This window comes from Pituophis catenifer, unplaced genomic scaffold, assembly GCF_029215685.1.
Source record: "Pituophis catenifer annectens isolate HBS135680 unplaced genomic scaffold, rPitCat1.0.hap2 SCAF_2, whole genome shotgun sequence".
NCBI lineage: Eukaryota > Metazoa > Chordata > Lepidosauria > Squamata > Colubridae > Pituophis > Pituophis catenifer.
In genome coordinates, this window is record NW_027256882.1 from 125,117,207 (window position 1) to 125,137,285 (window position 20,079).

A 20,079-nucleotide genomic window follows, 5' to 3' on the forward strand; every position below is an offset into this window, starting at 1 on the left:
CATATTTCAGTTTCCTTTCAGTCTTCAATGATGAATAAATGTTGCTGAACAAACATGGCTCCTGTTGTCAGAGATGTGCATTTAAAGGAAAGAGCAGTATAGTATGCCTGCCATCTGACACTTGCAAACATCATTGGTATTCAAAATATAAGAGCAGTGTATACACGACCATTCAAGTCAATGCGCAGAACATGTTGACTGTTGAGGAACATGACATATAATAAGTTTTAGGGTCTATCCAATAAAACAGTACTTTGTGCATCATAAACCGAACATGGTGCCGAGGGAAAGTCAATTCTAGACCATGAAAGTTTATTCCACAATAAATTGCTTAGTCTTTCAGCAGTTACAAGAATCTTTCCTGTTCATTTGTTTGTTTGTTTTATCCCTGGAAGATTTGTTTGCTGTCTATTTTCATTTTTCAAATTGTAGTTCATGTTCTTGTGCTTCCTCTGCCATTTACTGAGCACATAACTGATCAATACATCCCAAGGTGACATTTTCAGAAAAGGAGAAAATGAACTACAATATAACAATGATACAGTCTGTCTGGCCATCACTGAGGCCGTGAAGATTTTAATCCAGGGATAACTATTAATAAAGGAAATCCATCAAATATGGTCTAGAGAAGAGCTCCAGGAAAAATATGCAAATAAAGCATCCATTTCTGTTCATTCTCTAAGAAATAGCCATGATCTCAACATGCTCATCCTTGAGCAGAAAGATTACAAAAATCATTACATTGCAAAACAACCAGGCAGAAATTCAATTAATGCGTACACATAATGGGTATATTTTAGTTATTGAATTAACCCATTTTCTGAATTTCCACTGACATCAAGATGAACATTACCAATTTTTGCATATTATCAAAGGCAGCCAATAAATATTTAAGTGGCTGCTTAAGTGTGCTGTGGGAACACTGCTGCTATTTAAACCAGGAATATTTTGACCTGAGAGTTTCAACTTGGCCTTTTGAGTATCCTTCTACATACTGGTCCAAAGAATGTGGCTAGAAAAAGGCAAAGAAATTAATGCCTATAATTTTACCATGTATTTAATTATTGTTCTCTCCTGTCATATTAAAATTTATAATGTTTGAGGCATATTTGCCATTTTCTCTATATTTGTCAGTTTCAATCCACTATCAACCCCACCCCTTGAAAGAAGGGACAAGCTATTGTAGAAAGTTACCACCCACTGCTCTCCTAGAAGAATGAAATATTTTGGGAAATATTAAAAAAGCCAAAATATTATATTTCCCTGGATGATAAAAGAAGAAACATGTTTTAAAGACAGAAAGCAGCTCCCTGCCCCCAGCAGATATTTGGTGCCCATTAAGAAAGACTGGGCCAGCCTATCTACAAGACAAAAGTTCTCCAGCTCTGGGATGATGGGATTAAGACATGACCCTCTAGGACATAATAGGATTAACTCATCTAGCAGCAGAGCTCACCACATGACACAATCTCCTAAGGACATTGCATCACCCAACAAACTTCAACCAAGCCTGGGAGCTCAGACAAACATGACCCCATAGGAATCTGATAACAGCAAATAGAATACATGTTCTTGCACAGGAACAGGAAGCTCAAATTCAAAGCCCAAGAGAAGGTATAAAACCCCCTCTCTCTCAGCTCCATGTGGTCAGGTGCCTAGAACCATCCATGTGGTTCTCCTTCATCATTAAACACTCTTTCCAATCCGCCTCCGTGTTTCCAGTGTCTTTCTCCTGGCTTGGAACTGAACCAGATGGATATTTCTTCCAACACTATCTAATCGTTAGTCGAACTAGGTTCATCTGCCTCCTTCCTCTCTAAGGCCAGATCTACTCTGGTATTTCATGATTTCACATTACTTTAGGTTTGCAGTTATCCAAATGGAGCATGGGAACAGGGGAGGACAAACCAACCTAAGGAACATAGGTAGAGTCAGTGGCATAGCTAATGTATTTAATACTGGGGATGGATCGCTTTTAACACATAGACAAACACACCTCTTCACTGCTGAGAGCTATTTTGGTATAGTGGTTAAAGACTAGGAGATGGAATTCTGCTCCTGCATTGGTCACAAGCCAGCTTGCTGATCTTGGCCTTCTCACTTTTCTCATCCCCAGGAAGAAGGAGCTGTTAAGCCACTTCTGAAAAACGCTGCTGAGAAAAGGGCAGGGGGCAATTGTCAGGAGTCAAAACTGACTTGAAGGCACTTTTTTTTCCCTCCATCACTTTTGTGCTGTTGCTGACTGCCAAACACCTGATCAGCATGCAGGGAGCAACAGCTGGAATCCACACACCCATTCGGCAACACACACACACACCAACTCATCCAGGGCAGAGTCCTGAAGTGAGACCCATTCCTCTGGCAATGACTAGAAGACTGATGTTCTTGCTGTCAATATACTAACAAGAGATGAAAGCAACACCAGAAGGGACAATTAGCATGCCTGTAGCAATAAGCAACAAGATAATGGCAAGAATATTCAATGACTTAAAACAGAGGCAATAGAAGTAGGCTAGGTATTGGTATCATGGACAACAAATTTAATGGGCTCTATTGTTTTGTGCTAACATAAGGATGTGGGTGGGCACCAGTGGTGGGATTCAGCCAATTCGCACCCCTTTGGGAGAACCAGTTGTTAACTTTCTGAGCAGTTTGGCAAACTAGTTGTTGGAAGAAATCATTAGGGCAGAGAACCAGTTGTTAAATTACTTGAATCCCAGCACTGGTGGGCACCTTAACTCAGAGATAGTGGGAAAACCCTAAATGGCCTTAGTCCTGACAATGAGTGCTATATGGATCTTTCTAAGTGCACAGTATTGGCCCCTTCTGTAGGCTGGCTGATGAGTGATTTTGAAAGAAGTATGGTTGTGTTTTTGGAATGTTCAGAAAACAGTTTCTAAATTAAAATACCTGGTCGATAACAGCAACATCTTCTTTTAACTCAGTGTGCACTGAGCTCGGACAGGTTGAGACAATTGAATAGGTAAGACATCTAAGCAATGCCAGCTCCAATGCCATATTTGGGGGTGGGGGAGTATTCTTAGCCTCTCCCCTTCCATGTAATGTTTACCACTTTATCTCTCCTTCTCTTTTTCCTTCTCTACTCCTGGCAATTGCCTGGAGAAATTCCTGCAATTTTTCTCAGAAAAATTTCATTTGCCATTGCCTCCTTTCTAGAGCTGAGAGAGAAGGACTGGCTCAAGATCACCCAGCTGACTTCATTTCTGTCATAGGACTGGAACTCACAACCTTCTGTTTTCTAGCCTAGTGCCTTCACCACCACTAGACCAAAGTGGTTCTTAAAACATATACCAAATGTCCCTCTATAATTTGCATTTTGTCAGTAAATATAACCACCTGTTGCTGTCAGCTGCCACTCACTGCTGTTCCTTTATGACTTTCTTTCCTTGGCATCAATGCTAACAAACAAATTATGGATGAAACGAACAATATTATGCTCTCCTTGGGTCTGTTGCATTTCAAAACCATTTGCTCTGACAAAGCAAGCAAGGCTTCTTATGCTCATTTGACAAGCAGAGGAACTAAACAGGGGAAACAGAGTCCTGCCCAGTCAGCCTCCAATGTCACTTTGAATGAATCATCAATTGATCAAGACATCAACTCATAATAATAGTTCCAAGGCCTGGTCAGGGAAGAGATGAGAAATTCAGATTCTTCAGAGCATGCAGAGATTCCTAAGGCAAAAATGTTCCCTTCATTTAAACAGGTCCAAATGCTTTCATAAAGTAGGGCACAGGCACATGCCAGCATTTAACAAAGATAGCACAATTGGATGCCTGCCCTGCCTTAGGAAACGCAAGAAGTGGCAGTTTACCTAAAAGTAGGACAGCCAAATCAAAAGGAGGGTTTGATTCTCTTTCCCATTGTTGCTAGGAGGAAGGGAGGGGAGCTGAATGGAAGCAGGAGAGAAAGAAAAAGAGAGCAAGCGAAGACGGGAAGATACAGCATACAGCAATTCAGGGCAAATCATTCCTTCCATATGAGTGCTTATTGTCATGTGAATAGAAAAAAGCCAAGGGTATGTTCCTGACTGTTAAGTATAGTTAAGAGCCCAGCAAAGTGCTTTGCTACCTTCTACGTTCCCATTAGCGACCCTCCATAAAAATATGGAGAAAACAGCAGCTTGACCAAGATGGTCTATTTAGAGCTTGATCGATATGGCGAGCCTCAGAAGCTGCAGCAGGCCCCAAAGTCCTAAGGTGCATTAGGTAGGAGTGCATGGCATTGATCTGGGGAATCCTGCTCCAGAGGTTCTCCAGGTGATCTTCTAAACCTGAGACAAATGGTGAACTCATTTAAAAGGGTTGTATGGCTAGCCAGCTAGAAAAGCACAGAATAGCTTTTGAAATAACACACTAAGTATTTTTTTTTTGGGGGGGGGACTTACAGTAAAACGAAGCAACAGAAGAGAAATTCCTTTTGGAGACAAACAGCCAAGATCAGCAATGAATTAGCAAGAACTTTGGGAGTCACTGGGTGAGATCATCTGTGGATTTGGGGTGCGGTGCCATCTGTACGCTGATGACACTCAGCTGTACATCTCCACCCCAAACCACCCCAACGATGCCCTTGAAGTGATGTCCCAGTGTCTGGAGGCCATGCGGGTCTGGATGGGGAGGAACAGGCTTCGACTCAACCCTTCCAAGACCGAGTGGCTGTGGATGCCGGCATAGCCAGCAGGTGCCATCGCTGGCTATTGGGGGCAAGTCATTGACCCCCACAGAGGGGGCTCGCAACTTGGGCGTCCTCCTGGACACACAGCTGTCTTTAGAAGAGCACATGATGGCTATGGCCAGGGGGGCTTTTTATCAGGTTCGCCTGATACACCAGTTGCGCCCCTTTCTGAGTCAGGATTCCTTATGCACAGTCACTCATGCTCTCGTCACTTCTCGCCTGGACTACTGTAACGCTCTCTACATGGGGCTCCCCTTGAGGAGCACCCGGAGGCTCCAACTGGTCCAGAATGCAGCCGCACAGGTGATTACGGGAATGACTTGGTGCTCCCATATAACACATCTTCTGCGCAAGCTGCACTGGCTCCCGGTGGTCTTCCGGGTGTGCTTCAAGGTGTTGGTTCTCACCTTTAAAGCGCTCCATGGCTTAGGGCCAGGTATTTACGAGACCGCCTTCTGCTACCGATAACCTCCCACCGGCCAATATGCTCTCACAGAGAGGGCCTCCTCAGGGTGCCGTCAGTCAAGCAATGTCGGCTGGCGGCCCCCAGGGGGAGGGCCTTCTCTGTGGGAGCACCCGCCCTCTGGAATGAGCTACCTCCCGGAATACGACTGATCCCGGATCTCTGCACTTTCCGTAAGGCCCTGTGTTAGGTTTCGATGCTATCTCAAAATAAATGAATTTCCAAACTGCCGATCTTTGAGGAAATTTTCTCTTTATTGAGCAAGCCGGCCTGGCCTGAATAGGTTTTATGGGTTAGTTTTTTAATTGTCTACCTTGGGGTTTTAAATTGGGAGGCCGATTAATTTAATTTATTTTTAGTCATCTTAACTTTTATATTGTATGTTTTTAAATTTTCAGCTGTTCACCACCCTGAGTCCCTTCGGGGAGAAGGACGTATATAAATTCAATAAATAAAATAAAATAAATAAATAAAGACCTAGCACTTCTAGAAGACATCTGGTCAAGCTGCTGTTTCCTTTGGGAATAGCTTCTAGAGGAAGCCAGAGATTTACTATCCCTATTTCAAGACAAAATATCTACTGTATGCTTAGGTAATGATTCTTCTAATAATGATAATATAATGATTCTATTTTATAATGGTTTCATTCACTATACACCATCATGTAATGGTTTTATTTTGTCTGTTCTGTCATTTTATATTTGATGATTTTAATGTTTTTAATATTTATTATGTTGTAAGCCATTCAGAGTCTTTTGAAATGAGATGGGCAGCAAATAAAATAAATAAATAAATAAATAAATAAATAAATAAATAAATAAATAAATAAATAAATAAATAAATGTATGTTCTGGTTTAGCTGTGATTTGTAAACCATGCTTATGTCTTTTCATGGTGTGCCACATCAGCTGTAATTAGGGCTGCCCTTGAAGACCATTGAGAAGCTACAGGTGTTCCAGAATACAGTGGAACGGGCTGCAATGAGCATGCCATGCTATGCCCATGAGTTCCTGCTGCTTTGTGAGCCCCACTGATTGTTAGTGGCTTATGGATGCAATTCACCTAGAGCAGAGGTGGGCAACTATGGCCCACTTGACTTGACTTGTGGACTTCAATTCCCAGAATTTCTGAGCTAACATGGCTGGCTCAGGAATTCTGAGAGTTGAAGTCCACAAGTCATAAAAGGGTCATAGTTGCTCACCCCTGATCTAGAGAGAACTTTGGTCCTGATTATTTGAGGGATTGTCTATCTCCATCAGATTCTGTCCATCCAACATGATTGGGCCAAGTCGCCATGCTTCAATTAAACCACGCCATATATTAGGATTCAGGAACTTCTCTATTGCAGCATCTGCCTTCTAAAACAGCATCATCCTGGAAGATCAGGAATTCCCTCCTGGCAGCTGCTGTGCAAGTATTTGAAAACCTGGCTTAACTCCTAGGCCTGAAGTTAGGCTAACTGGAGCCTGTTAGTTTTGTTTTCCAGACGTAAATTCCCTTTTCTTTCATTTTATTGTTTCCCACTTGTGAAATGTAAGCTGCCAGAGTTGCTGGGAGTGGGGCAATCTCTAAATCCAATAAAATACATAATGTGTATAATAAACCATAAGGAAGCAAACTGGTTTTGTACCACAGATGGTCCACAATCTGCCTTAACCCCCAAGTGATTGGTTTGATGCTGGTTTAATGTTAAATGATTCTGGTTCAGCATTTTAACATAATCCCAATTCATTCTGGTTTACCCAATGAAACAAAAGTAAGTAAACTATGGCGTAATGGAATTTAGGGCAATGATCATACAGCTGAATCACATCTATAAAACACACTAGCACTGATGATGTTTTGGTAATGAAATGTCTGCAAGAAAGCAACCAAGCTCAGAGAACACCAAGGACCTCTCACAACACATAGAGCCTAGAAACAGCCTGCTGGCTGGGTTGACATAGGGTGCTGAGATAGAATAGAATAGAGCTGGAAGGGACTTGGAGGTCTTCTAGGTCTTCTGCCCCCTGCTCTGGCAAGAGACCCTATACCATTTCAGACATGTGGCTGTCTTCTTAAAAACCTCCAGTGATGAAGCGCCCATGATTTCTGAAGGCAAGCTGTTCCACTGGTTAATTGTCCTCACTGTTCTCTGGTTCCCTTCTCTACCTTTTGGATAACAAAGTTGTCAGCTAGGTTGGTTAGGAATCTGTTTGATCTCCTACTTGCTGCAGAGTTTGTCTCCTAGTTGATAACATACTATTAGTTTTATTTATCCTTTTCTTCTCTATATTTTTTTAAGTTTTTGAGCTCCAATTCATCCCTACCTTATTAAGATTTGCCTTATTTATTTGACTGGTCTTATTAATCCTGTGCTTCCTTGATTTCTAATGTTCCACTCTTGTCCTCAGTATTGACCAATTTATCTATCGTTTATTTTCTGTTTTGTGTCCTGTATTTATTTTTATTCTCTACAGGGGTCTTCCCTCCTTGCCTATCGGGGCTTCAGGCTTAGTTTGTTGCCTTCACTTCCATCGTTCGCTGCTCCGGCCTCTTGTCGGACATTTTCTCCTGTTGTTTTCTCTGCCAGCTCCATTCTGTCTTTCAGTGCCTGGGTCTTTTTGGCCTCGTCTCACTCTGGTCAGCTCTCTCGGCCTGCTGTTCAGTTCTCTGATTGACTCAGCTCCGCTGTCTGCTCTGCTCTGCTCAGGCGGCCACTCAGCTTTAGAGAACAGAGCTCTCTTAACTCGGTGCGCCTCTGTGCTATGACTCCTCCACCTGGGGCAGGTCACTGGGGTGGGCTGCCAAGCTGGAAGGTTGCAAGGGGAGGGCTGCTGTAGTTGGGCTGCCTCTAGTTTGCTGAGCCCTGGGTAGCCTGGCAGCCCCCCCCCCCTCGAGCCAGGCTGCCTAGGTTGGAGTAAGGGGTCTAGGCAATTATTAAATATACTGTGATTCACCAGATCGCTGTCTCCAACAGCCTCTCTTCTTTTCCACCGTTCAGCTGCTCTCAGTTGCCTCTTTTTCCATGTTGGGCTGCTTAGTTGGGCTCCTGACTTGGATCTATCATTCTCTGTTGCTGGCTGCCTCCGATTCAGCGTGCAGCCATTCATTCGCTGCACTGCTGTTTTGCTGGTGTTTTCCTCCTCAACCCCCAATTTCTTCTTTTTTCCTTTTTCCTTTCTTATTCAACTTTCTGCTCCTTTTTTTCTCCCTCTCCTTGTACGTTCCTACTTAATTTAATAACTTCTCTCCCCACGATCTGATGCTGCTTCCTCCGCTGCTGTGCCATTGTGTACCATAAATCTAAAATGAGGTTGGAAACCAGTAAATGCTTCTGGGGATCGGGCATCCATCCTAAGAATTTGGTGGGGGGGAGAGAGCTGGGCTTGGCGGTCTTTACAATGAAAATAGTGCAACTCGTAATTTACTTCATTTCATTTACGAGCACGCACAGAAAAGTGCAGGAACGCCGCTCCCTCAAACTCTACCCCATCCCACCTCTTCCACGCTCCTTCTGTAGCCTAGAAACGAGAGAAGCCCCGCCCCTTCCATCTCGGCTTCCAAAGCATCCCCGAGAACCTCGCCTCCTCTGAGGCCTGCGCGCTTGCGCGGTTTCCATAGCGACCGGTATATACAACCTCTAAGCCAGTGTTTAAGTGCCGGCGGCGACATGGCGACTGTCCCGAACGAAAAAGCGGAGTCGGCGGACGAGTTAGAGGGCCTTCAGCTTCAGGCGATCATTGGCTTCAATGGTACCGGGGGCAGAGAGGGAAAGACCGGGATGGCAACCAGGGAAGTAACGGTACTTCCTTGCTGTGAGAAAAAGCCCCCTCCCATCCTGCCCGTTAGGAACTCCGCTGAAAGTTGATCTCTGTAATTGCCAGGCATAAAGCAAAAGAACTCTGCCCATGCTCAAGTGTTCCCTCTTCCGTATTCATATGTTGCACTGGTGGGCTGTAATTGTCCAAACTGTTTTTCAGGCTGAATCAGAGAAGGACTTCATGGACGGAATCTAACATAAAAATCTGTGCATTAAATAGTTTGTATTCCTTTACAGAGGGAAGGATTGAGAAATCTGAGTTTCAATTTGACATTGAAAGAGCCGGACTGTAAAGTTTACCTTGACTATAGCTCAAAACAAGCCAAATCTGAGTGCCTCTTTCAATTAATGGCCATCCTCCTTGTGATTATTCTGATGCTTGCTGGGATTTGATTCTTAAGAAATGAATTGTTTTAATGTTATTATCTTGCTTTCAGAAGGTTAAAGGAAAGATGATTTGGGCATATTATTATTATTATTATTATTATTATTATTATTAAGGCAATTTTATGTTGGTCCTTTTGTACAGATCTTTTGTAGAGTTTTAAGCTTGGCAGGTTACTAAGAACATGTTGTATCTGGGATTTTGGGTTCTTTATTGGTACTGTAGAAGTCATTTAAACTTGCTGCCTTTTTCATTCAAGTTCCTTTTGCAATCCTGTGCAGAATTTGTTATAGTTAAAGACTTGGAAAAAAGGAACGTTTATTTTCAGGTGTTGCACTTTTTTAAGGTGAAAGGCTTAAAAAAGGCTCCTTATACTCTGTCACCTTTCTAGAGTATAAAATCTTAGGGAAACTGTGAAAACTCAAGTGGCTATCTCTTCTACAAAGGGAGTACTTCACATACTGAACAAAAAAAAAAGGAAAATATTTACAACTTTATATAAGACTGGGGGGGGGAAGGTTGACTGGAACAATAGTCAACATTTGGAGTAGGAAGTTTGAATATCTATACTGCATTAGTCAATACAGTAATTACATTGAGGCAGGGGTGAAATCTAAATTTTTTTGCTACCGGTTCTGTGGCCATGGCTTAATTAGTGGGCGTGGCTTGTTGGTAAGGTGACTGGGAGGGCGTGGCTTGTTGGTAAGGTGGGCATGGCCAAGTCAATGGCACTTCTTTGCCCTTTTTTAACCTACAAAACACAACACAACACAACTGGCTCACCCATAATGTAAAAGCAGCTGTGCTAGACCCAAAATGGCCCCTGCAACAAGCAGGAACCTCACACAGCCACAAAAAGCCCCAAAAAACAACTTTCACACTTTACACACACAAAATTCCACATACAGCTTTGTGAGATTTTGTGTGTTTGTGTAGTTAGAGCGAAACACTACAGAAACACACTAAATCTCAGAAAGCTGCACAAATATTATTTTATTTTAATTTATTTTTATTTTTATATAAAAGCAGCAAAATTTAAAATTTCCTAAACTTTAAATGGCTAGGTCTAAAAAAAAGAACTAACCCCCCCCCAATTAACTATTTTTTTAAAGCTCCCAAAGGGGAAAAAAACTTACCCAATAGAACAGGGGTCTCCAACCTTGGCAACTTTAAGACTTGTAGACTTCAACTCCCAGAATTCCTCAGCTAGCTTTGCTTTGCTGGCTGAGGAATTCTGGGAGTTGAAGTCCAAAATTCCCTGCCTGCTTGATTGCAGGCAGGGAGATTCAGTTGCTTGCTGATGCAATTGATTGCAGGGATTACAGCAAGGCGTTGCGACCAGCAGCTAAGGTAAGCAAGCTGAGGGGGGGAGGGGGAGGGGGAGGGATCGTCAGAGCCATTTAAAAGGAAAAAAGTTTTTTTCTTTTACATGGCTCTGGCGATCCAAGCTGAGTTGCCTGATTAGCAGGCAACTCAACTGGGATCGTCAGAGCTTGGCTGGTCAGAGCCATTTAAAAGAAAAAAAAGGCTCTGATGATTGCGCGGCTCAGCTGGGCATGAGGGGTGGGGGCAGAGATTTTTGCTACCAGTTCTCCGAACTGCCCGCCACCATCGCTACCTACTCGCCCGAGCCGGTCCGAACTGGCAGCATTTCACCCCTGCATTGAGGCTGAAGATGTGGAATGGAATATCAGTTTTTTCTCAGAACTACTATTGATTTTATAGTAAAAAATAATATTTTTAATGTAAAACAGCTAAGAACCAAATCTTATTGACTCCAAGATCTCTGCCATATAGAAAGAAGATTTTGAGCTAGTCTATATGAATGAAAAAGATATGAACACAAAGTTCTGCCTTAAAAGTTAACATTATCTATTCTCTAATGTTTGTATAAAAGATAGCAGAATGGGTTAGAATCAGAGTACAATATCAGAAAACAGAAAGCATTAGCAAGTAATAGAGGAGCACTGATAAAAAATGGAGAGCTGTAAAGTTTCTTGATGAATTGCATGAATAAATCTCTTGCTACTTTGATGAGTGGGAAACCACTTTAAGTTTCCAAAAATTTTACCTCATAAATGCTTGATTATAGCATGTAACTAGATAAAGCATGATCTGTTGGATCTTCATTTCAAAAACATTACATTACCAGATTCTCAATGCCTTCAACAATGACAGAGCACTAACATGCTGCATTCTCTGGAAATATTGTTAAAATTCAGAGAGATATTCAGTCTCTGCCTTGAATGTAGCCCATGAACTGTATAGTACAGTCAAACATCAGAACCTGATCACGCCAGGTTTTTTTTAGTCACTTTGTATTATGTCATAAAATGCTTTACGATAATATTTACATCATAAAACGTTTTATAAAATTTGCATAATTTCAATTATGGATGCATTCTGTAAATTAGCCTACTTGATACCTTGGTTGGAATTGTTTTGCCCTCTGATCCACCCTTTTGCCCAGTTAAAGATTACAGACACCAGAGTTTTAATAGTATATAGATGTTAGCTGTTCTTCCTCTATCAATAATGATTGTATTTCTTTTGTTTTCAGGACATGTTCCCTTTGGCCTCATCTGCCATCCAGATCGAGAGCATCTTATCTATCCACTGGGTTGCACAGTAATTATCCAAAGCATAAACACTCCGGGTCAAGATTTTTTACATGGTCACACCAACAATGTCTCCTGTGTCACAGTTTCTCCAAGTGGAAGTTATGTGGCTTCTGGTCAGATCACATTCATGGGCTTTAAGGTGGATAAAAGCTTTCTTTAAAAATGTATTTGATTCCTAAAGAATGCTAGTGTTTAAACAGAAAAAACTATGATCCTTTAAAGCAGGGGTGTCAAACTCGCGGCCCGTGGGCCAGGTGCGTCATGCGCTGCCCACCCCCACCTCCGGTTTAGCAAAGGGGGGAAAAGTTGCAATATGTCACATGACGACAACGTGACACTGCAAGTTTGACACCCATGTTTTAAAGGATGATCTTTCAACTCTGATTAACTGTTTAGACCTCAAATTAGGTCTCACACTATTACAAGTACAGGTAGTTCTCACTTAGCGATGATAATTGGAGTTGGCATGTCTGTGGCTAAGCCATGTGATTATAAAGTAATCATGTGGACTATTGTAATGCTCTCTACATGGGGCTCCCCTTGAGGAGTACCCGGAGTCTCCAACTGGCGCAGAGTGCGGCCGCGCGGGTGGTAATGGGAGTGTCATGGCGCTCCCATGTGACACCTCTCCTGCGCAAGCTGCACTGGCTCCCGGTGGTCTTCCGGGTGCGCTTCAAGGTTTTGGTTACCACCTTTAAAGCGCTCCATGGCTTAGGACCTGGTTATTTACTACCACCAATAGCCTCCCACTGGCCAGTATGCTCTCATAGAGAGGGACTCCTCCGGGTGCCGTCAGCTAAACAGTGTCGGCTGGCGGTCCCTAGGGGGAGAGCCTTCTCTGTGGGGGCACCTACCATCTGGAATGAGCTCCCCCAGAGATACGGAGGATCCCGGATCTGCGCACCTTCCGCCGCGCTGTGAAGACCTTTTTATTCCATCAAGCGGGCTTGGCCTAATCTCCTCCCTCTTTTAATATGTAAATTTTAATCTGTTTTTAAATTATTGGGGTGTTTTAATCTGTCCGGGCCAAAATGATTTAATTTGATTTTATCTGGTTTTTAAATTTTGTGTATTTATATATTTTATTGCTTGGCTGTTCACCGCCCTGAGTCCTTCGGGAGTAGGGCGGTATACAAATCAAATAAACGAAACGAAACGAAACTAATGTGATCATGCTGCTTAGCAATGAAAATTCTGGTACTTTCAATTGTCATCATTACATGAATCACTGCTGGTCATTAAGCAGGGACATCATGTTGTTGCCAACATTTGCATCCTCCTGCCAGCTTCCCTATTGACTTTGCTTGTGGGAAGCCAACAAAGAAAATCAGAAATGGCAATTGTGACGCTGTGACCAACATTATTACAAGGACCACTCTGTAACTACTATTCATTTAGGGCATTTGTATGCTTGAATGGGCTCTGAATAAATGATCTTTAAACAAGGACCACCTGCAGAATATTTCTGAAAAATCCTGCTGCATTATCTATATATCGGCTGATAGGGTCAGGCCAGTGTTAGATTTTAGATATTACATTTTAATTGTCTAAATATAAACTAGATTATTAGTTTCAAATAGTGTTTTGCAGAGAAAGCATGACAGTTGAAGAGCGCCAATGGCTGATTTAAAACATCAAGGGAATTCAGCATATTTTGATTTGTCTTACTGACAAGTAGGCCTGAAATAAGGTGTTCCCTTATTTTCAGCTATTTCTGGCCAGTGATAACTGTGGGAAGAAGCATTTTTTCATGTTACAGTTAATGTGACAACTGTGATTGTTCCTGGATTGGTCAGATTCACCTACAATTAATCCATGCCTTGAGTAGGTAATTACTAAAAGTAGTCCAATCTTTCATTTAGTGACTGTTCAAAGTTGCAACAGCACTGAAAAATGTGATTTATGAACAGTTCCTCCACTTACGACTTTTGCAGCATCCCCATGGTTACATGATCAAAACTTTTAGTCCTTTCTAACTGGAATATATTTATGATAGTTGCAGCATCCGGGGTTTATGTGATCACCATTTGTGACCTTCCCAGCCAGCTTCCAACAGGCAAAGTCAATGGGGGAAACTGGACTCACTTAAGAATCCTATGATTCACTTAACAATTGCAGCAATTGCAGTTGTTTCTCTTAACAACTGTGGGGAAAAAGATAAAATTGGGTGTAACTCACTTAACAACCATCTTGCTTAGCAATGGAAAGTCTGGTTCCAGCTGTAAATTGAAGACTACTTGTAATAGATTATTGTAATGTATTTTATAGATGGTTATTCTTGAGGAATATCTAAAAGGTCCAACTGATGCAGCCAGTTGTTGATTTGTACACAGCACCAGAATGATATTATATATGTAGTCCTCACCAGTTACTTTCTGGACACAGTTCAAGGCATTGCTTTTACCTCTTAAAACTTGAAGCAACTTGGCTCTGAGTGACTGAGGAACAACATCTCTTTTATGTAAACTTATACAATAACACGTTCAACAACAGAGATTTTCTTTAAAATTACCCCATTTTCTGAAACCTGCAAGAATTACCCTTTTTCAGTACAGTATAGCTAACCAAATTCTGGAACATCTTTCCTGGGAAATTGAATTTTACCCCTTGCTCTCCCACCTCCAGTGTAGAAAAGGAGAAACGACTGCCTTCTGAACAATGTCTTTTATGGATCTGTTAGGTGGAAAGGCAGGTTTAGTTCAATACTAATTTCTGAATTACTTCCTAGCGTAGGGTTGGTATGACTTCGAGCAAATCGTTTTAAGAGGTTTTGATTTAGTAGCCAATAATGCTTTGTCATTTTTTGTGTACCCATCTGGATAGAAGAATAGCTAGTACTGCAGTATTTAATGGTATGGGTAGATCACATCAGGCCCGTCGATTGCCTTGTATTAATGCATTATTTTTGATGCTGCTATTTGTCTCAGAAATGGGATATGCTTGACTAAGTTATACTTCCATTTGAGCTTTTTTGTCTCAATAAAACTGCAACCATTCAAAAGGCCGCCCGAAATGATATATGGGAAGAAAAACAGCTTTATGGTCTTTAAACCTAGAATTTGGGATCCGAATAGATTTTCTGTAACAAATTTGGGTTTTTTTCCCCCAAGTAATGCTGTTAGACTGCATATTTATATTTTTATCCCAGGCTGATATCATTTTATGGGACTACAGCAAAAAGGAGATGTTGTCTCGGCTGTCACTTCACAAGGGTAAAATTGAACATCTGGCATTTTCTCCAAATGATCTTTACCTGATTTCACTGGGAGGCCAAGATGATGGGAGGTAAGACATCTTTAAAAGTATGTTGCTTTCTCTTTTCTTATTTTTTCTAAAAAAGTCAGAAGTCAGATATAGAGAAGACTACTGTCCTGTCCTGAATCAAAGAAAAGATCTAGTTACATTTCTCCAGCTCCTTTATGATTCCGTTGCTGTGGAGTTTCACCCCTCAAATTTTGTTGGGGATAATATTAACATCTTTCCAAAATCATGTCTTTTTCTGAAGGTGAATGTAGCAAAGCTATGCAAAACATTTTATTTTATGCTCAATTTCCAAAATGTTCTGGGGAAAAAAAACTTCAAAAGGCCAATATAGCTTACTTTGCACTTGAAACAGCAATTTTGCAGAGAGGGTAGGACATAATGCTCAAAATAAAACCATTTTTAATGCATTCCCAATATATGGGCATTGGAAGAAAATGGCATATGGTATTGTGCCATTTTTAGGTTTCTTATTGCATATACAGTAGCAGACATTTCCATTGTCAGGATTATTTTCAGCTTTCTGTTTCTCCCTACGTATTCCAAGGAAATATGCAAAATAATAGGATTACAGGTAGTCCTTGCTTACTGACTGCTCTGTTTAGCAACCATTCAAAGTTATGACAGTTAAAAAAAGCCAGCTTTGCAACCAATTCTTGCATTTAGAGCCATCACGGTGTCTCTTGGTCATTTAATCACTACTTGCAAATTTTCAACTAGCAAAATTAATGGAGAATCCGGAAGTGCAAGACGTGGTCATGTAATGTCTTACTTAACAACTATGGTAAGTCGCTTAACAATGGATGTGAAAGTGACACTGTAAGTCTGGCACAGTCATGTGATTTTTCATTTAGTGACCACAACACTTAATGACAGTTGCCAGTTCTAATTGTGGTTGGTAAATGAGAACTACCTATAATGATTTAAAAATAGAGCTCTTTTTAAAGTATTTAAAAAATAGAGCTCTGGTAGGGCAGCAGACTAAAGCACTGTTATTAACATCAGCTGCCTGCAATTACTGCAAGTTCAAATCTCACTAGGCTCAAGGTTGACTCAGCCTTCCATCCTTTCTAAGGTAGGTAAAATGAGGACCCAGATTGTGGGGGCAATAAGCTGACTTTGTATAAAATATACAAAAGTATGAAGGCTATTGCTTAACACATTGTAAGCCGCCCTGAGTCTTCAGAGAAGGGCAGCATATAAATCAAATTAAAAAAAAAAAACACTACTAAATCTGATCAGGTTGAAGTGACAAAGCAAATTGACACTTACAGTCACAAATTGATTTGTGACTGTAGAATGATGCAGCAAGTTTGAAGTGTGAATCCACCATTTAGGAACAGCATGATGCATCTTTTAATGATTTTTGCCTGGTCTTTGCAGACTTTGAGAAGCATAATATATTTTTCTCTGTATATCTTTTGCCTAGTCTTCCTTTCCTATTAAGTTTGCAATTTATGAAGAAAAGTTGTGAATTTTTGAGAGAAAGAGGAAATGAGAATGCCATTCATCAGGGATTAAACACAAATATAATTGTCCAGTCAACCTTACTTGGCTGAATGCAATTTACCAGCTATATTTTGTGCTATACTAGATGTTTTGTAACCTGAACCATGAAAATGAGAAGATTGTTAGAACTGTGTCTGGCTTGTTTTGTTACAAGTTCTATGGACTTGGTAGATGCTTATACACCATGCTTATTACCAAGAACAGTATTTCTGTATCTAAGATGCATGTCATTTGAAACAAAAAGCAAATAAATAGCATACTGCATTATTTTGATTTGGATATAGTGAAGTGAGATAATGAAAATGTATGACCTGTATTGGCTTCAATTTAACAATGGGAAGTACTTTTTTTTTTTTGCAGTGTTCTTATTCAAAAACATGAATAAGTTGTCAATATTCTCCATTTTTGGCTGGCATATTTAATCTTTGAACTGGGTTATAAATTCTATGAACAAAAGATTGTGTTACTGCATGACATGCCAGCGAACAGTGCAGATGAGATTTATTCCCATCCAATAATTTTATAAGAACAAGATTTAACTTGAGGGAAATGCTGCATTGTATTTCAGTATACAAATGTCAGTTACTTTAAATCAACCACATGCCTATCAACGAATCAGTTCAACCAAATATTGGATGTGGCTTCACAAAGCCTCATCTTTATTGTAAAGTATAGATGAGAGATGTTCTCCTGGGGATCTCTGTTGATGATCATATAAACTTTTCCTTGCAGTCTTCTGCACTGGTTTGTGGCACCCAACTTCTGTTTACTGGGGATAGATACCCCAGCTGTTTTTGCAAGGGCAACTGGAAGCAGTGTGAAATTGTGATTGGCTTCTTTTCTACAAAGGATGTAATTGCATTGGCAATCAATCTATATCGGATGGGAGAGATCTGATTTTTTCCCCCTGCCTCAACTACTTGAAAAGTTAAATGAGGAACTGCGTGACATATGACAATCAAAAGAAATCCACATCCCAGTATTCTTTTCGACCATCTCTGTTTCTTGAGGAAGATTCACATAAATTGGGAATTTGTGTAGCCAAGATTCATGTGATATGTATGATAAGCTACTAATTGGTTCTTGAAACCCACTATAAAATACTATTTTATTTCTGCAGTTTTGCTAGTATGAGAAGTTCACCTTTCACCACACCGTTAACTAAGCAATTAAGGCTTACTGTGTTGCATGAATAAGTCATTAGATTGGCATGAAATGAATGAGCAATCAAAGAGTTACAATAATTTCTACTCCCTTCTTCTTTTTCCATTCAGTCAATTTTCTCGCCTCTCATCTGGTAAGCGAGACAATTCATTTGATTTGGAAAACTTCATAAACGTTCATAAAAGCGGGACTGGAAAATGGGTTAAAATAAAACCCCACAGAGCGCTTCTAGACCTCCTTATTGTTTGCATAGTAACTAAACCCAATACAGTTATAAACTGTGTTTATTTGGGAGAAATGCTCCTCGAATGCACAATCGTATCAAGTTCAAAATAACTATTCACTGAAGACAAACAAATTCTCTTTGGTCTTCTGACAGCATTGTGGTGTGGAGTGTCCAAAAGAAAGAAGCCATCTGTGGAAGTCCTGCTTCTGCTCGTAGTGCTGGGAACCCAACCACACTGGTATATTCCAACTGCAAGGATGAGATGTTCATCAGTGCGGGAAAGTATGACTTTGTTTTTGAGGAAAGGCTATCAAATTCCATTCTTTAAAAATGTACTGTTCCTGTTCATTGCATTGTCCCCAAGTTACTTACAGGTAGCCTTTGATTTATGACTGGTCGCTTAACAACTCTTTGAAGTTATGATGGACACCTCCCAAGAGGTACTTGTAAACTGGTTCCGAAGTTCCGATGGATGGCCTTCCCTCAAGGTCACATTTTGGCCACTCAGCAACTGGGCCACAATTAATGACCATGGTTTACAACATTTTTGCCCAAAACCAGAATTTCTGGCCTGCAAGAACATCCCATAGCAAACAATGGGTTTACTTAATGACTACTAATTTGCTTAACAACCACTGAAAAAAAAAAAGATGATGAAATTGAGTTGGTCATGTGATTACTCAATTTTATGACTGTCATGACTTACAAATGTAATGAGCAGGCTCCATTATGGTCATAAGTTGAGGACTATTTCTAATGGAAAATATATTAAACCAAAGCCATCTATGCTTTTTTCTTCAGTATTGCTAGATAATAAACAGGCTTCTGAATGTCCAGCAGCAAAGGTGGGTTTCAGCAGGTTCTGGAGAACCGGTAGTGGAAATTTTGAGTAGTTCGGAGAACCGGTAGTAAAAATTCTGACTGGCTCCGCCCCATCTATTCTCTGCCTTCCAAGTCCCAGCTGATTGGGAGGAAATGTGGATTTTGCAGTAAACTTCCCCTGGAGTGGGGTGGGAATGGAGATTTTACAGTATCCTTCCCCTGCCATGCCCACCAAGCCATGCCACACCCACCAAGCCACACCCACCGAACTGGTAGTAAAAAATTTTGAAACCCACCACTGTCCAGCAGGACACTTGAGTTGACTCTATGAGCATGCAGATCTGAAGGGAAAGTGCTTCAGAAGGTGGGGGGGGGAGCGAGGGGAGGGTTGGTATGTTTGTAGCATACTCCTTAAAGCAGCAATCCCTTTTTCTAGGAACATCTTCTGCACAGCTGCTATGAAATTACAATGGCTGCTATGTTTATGTCAAAACATCTTTTTGCCTTTGCAGTGCTTTGGATTTCCAGCAGTACTTAGATCTTCCCAGATCTGTTTTACTGATCAACTATTTTAAAAAAGCTAAATTTGCAAATTATATGATTAATGAGAAGACTTTGCCTTAAGAATTCTAGAATGTTAATGCTGAAACATCTGCAAAACAAAGATCATTATAAAATTGCTCTACTCCATGGCATTCTATTTTTGGAAGAAAGTTGTTTTTTTTATCATTCCTAGTGTGCCATCAGCTTTAGTAACCCTTGCTTCCTTTGGGATTTATTGTAACTGAATGATTCCTACTTACACACTACTAATTGAAAAAAAGATCCCATTGAAAATATTGTAGTTTGCTAATTGCTCAATACTGGTAGTCCTCATTTAGCAAGTAACTGGGCAGTAACTGCTTACAGTTATGATGGTGATGAAAAATTAACTTTGCCATCCACTTTCATATTTATGACCTTCAAAATTCTGTAAAATGAAGGAAAGCTGGAGTAAGATTATAAGCATAATCATGGTTTCACTTGGCATCTGCTTTGCATAACGACTGAGTTGCTGACCCCAATTGTGGTCACTAAATGAGAACTACCAGTGCTGTAGTCAGGAGATATTTCACTCTTTTCCAAACTGCT

The 20,079-nt window shown here is 40.8% G+C and overlaps 1 protein-coding gene across 1 annotated transcript in view; it reads left to right on the plus strand.

Annotated features, from left to right (window-relative positions):
* The first annotated feature begins 8,807 nt into the window (after positions 1 to 8,807).
* Positions 8,808 to 20,079, plus strand: part of CFAP52 (cilia and flagella associated protein 52) — a 32,030-nt gene continuing 20,758 nt past the window's right edge. Inside the window, exons 1-4 of the mRNA XM_070934493.1 lie at positions 8,808 to 8,892; positions 11,906 to 12,105; positions 15,115 to 15,251; positions 18,280 to 18,408. Coding sequence (XP_070790594.1) covers positions 8,811 to 8,892; positions 11,906 to 12,105; positions 15,115 to 15,251; positions 18,280 to 18,408 — 548 coding nt within the window. The 5' untranslated portion in view covers positions 8,808 to 8,810. The remainder of the gene's footprint in view (positions 8,893 to 11,905; positions 12,106 to 15,114; positions 15,252 to 18,279; positions 18,409 to 20,079) is intronic.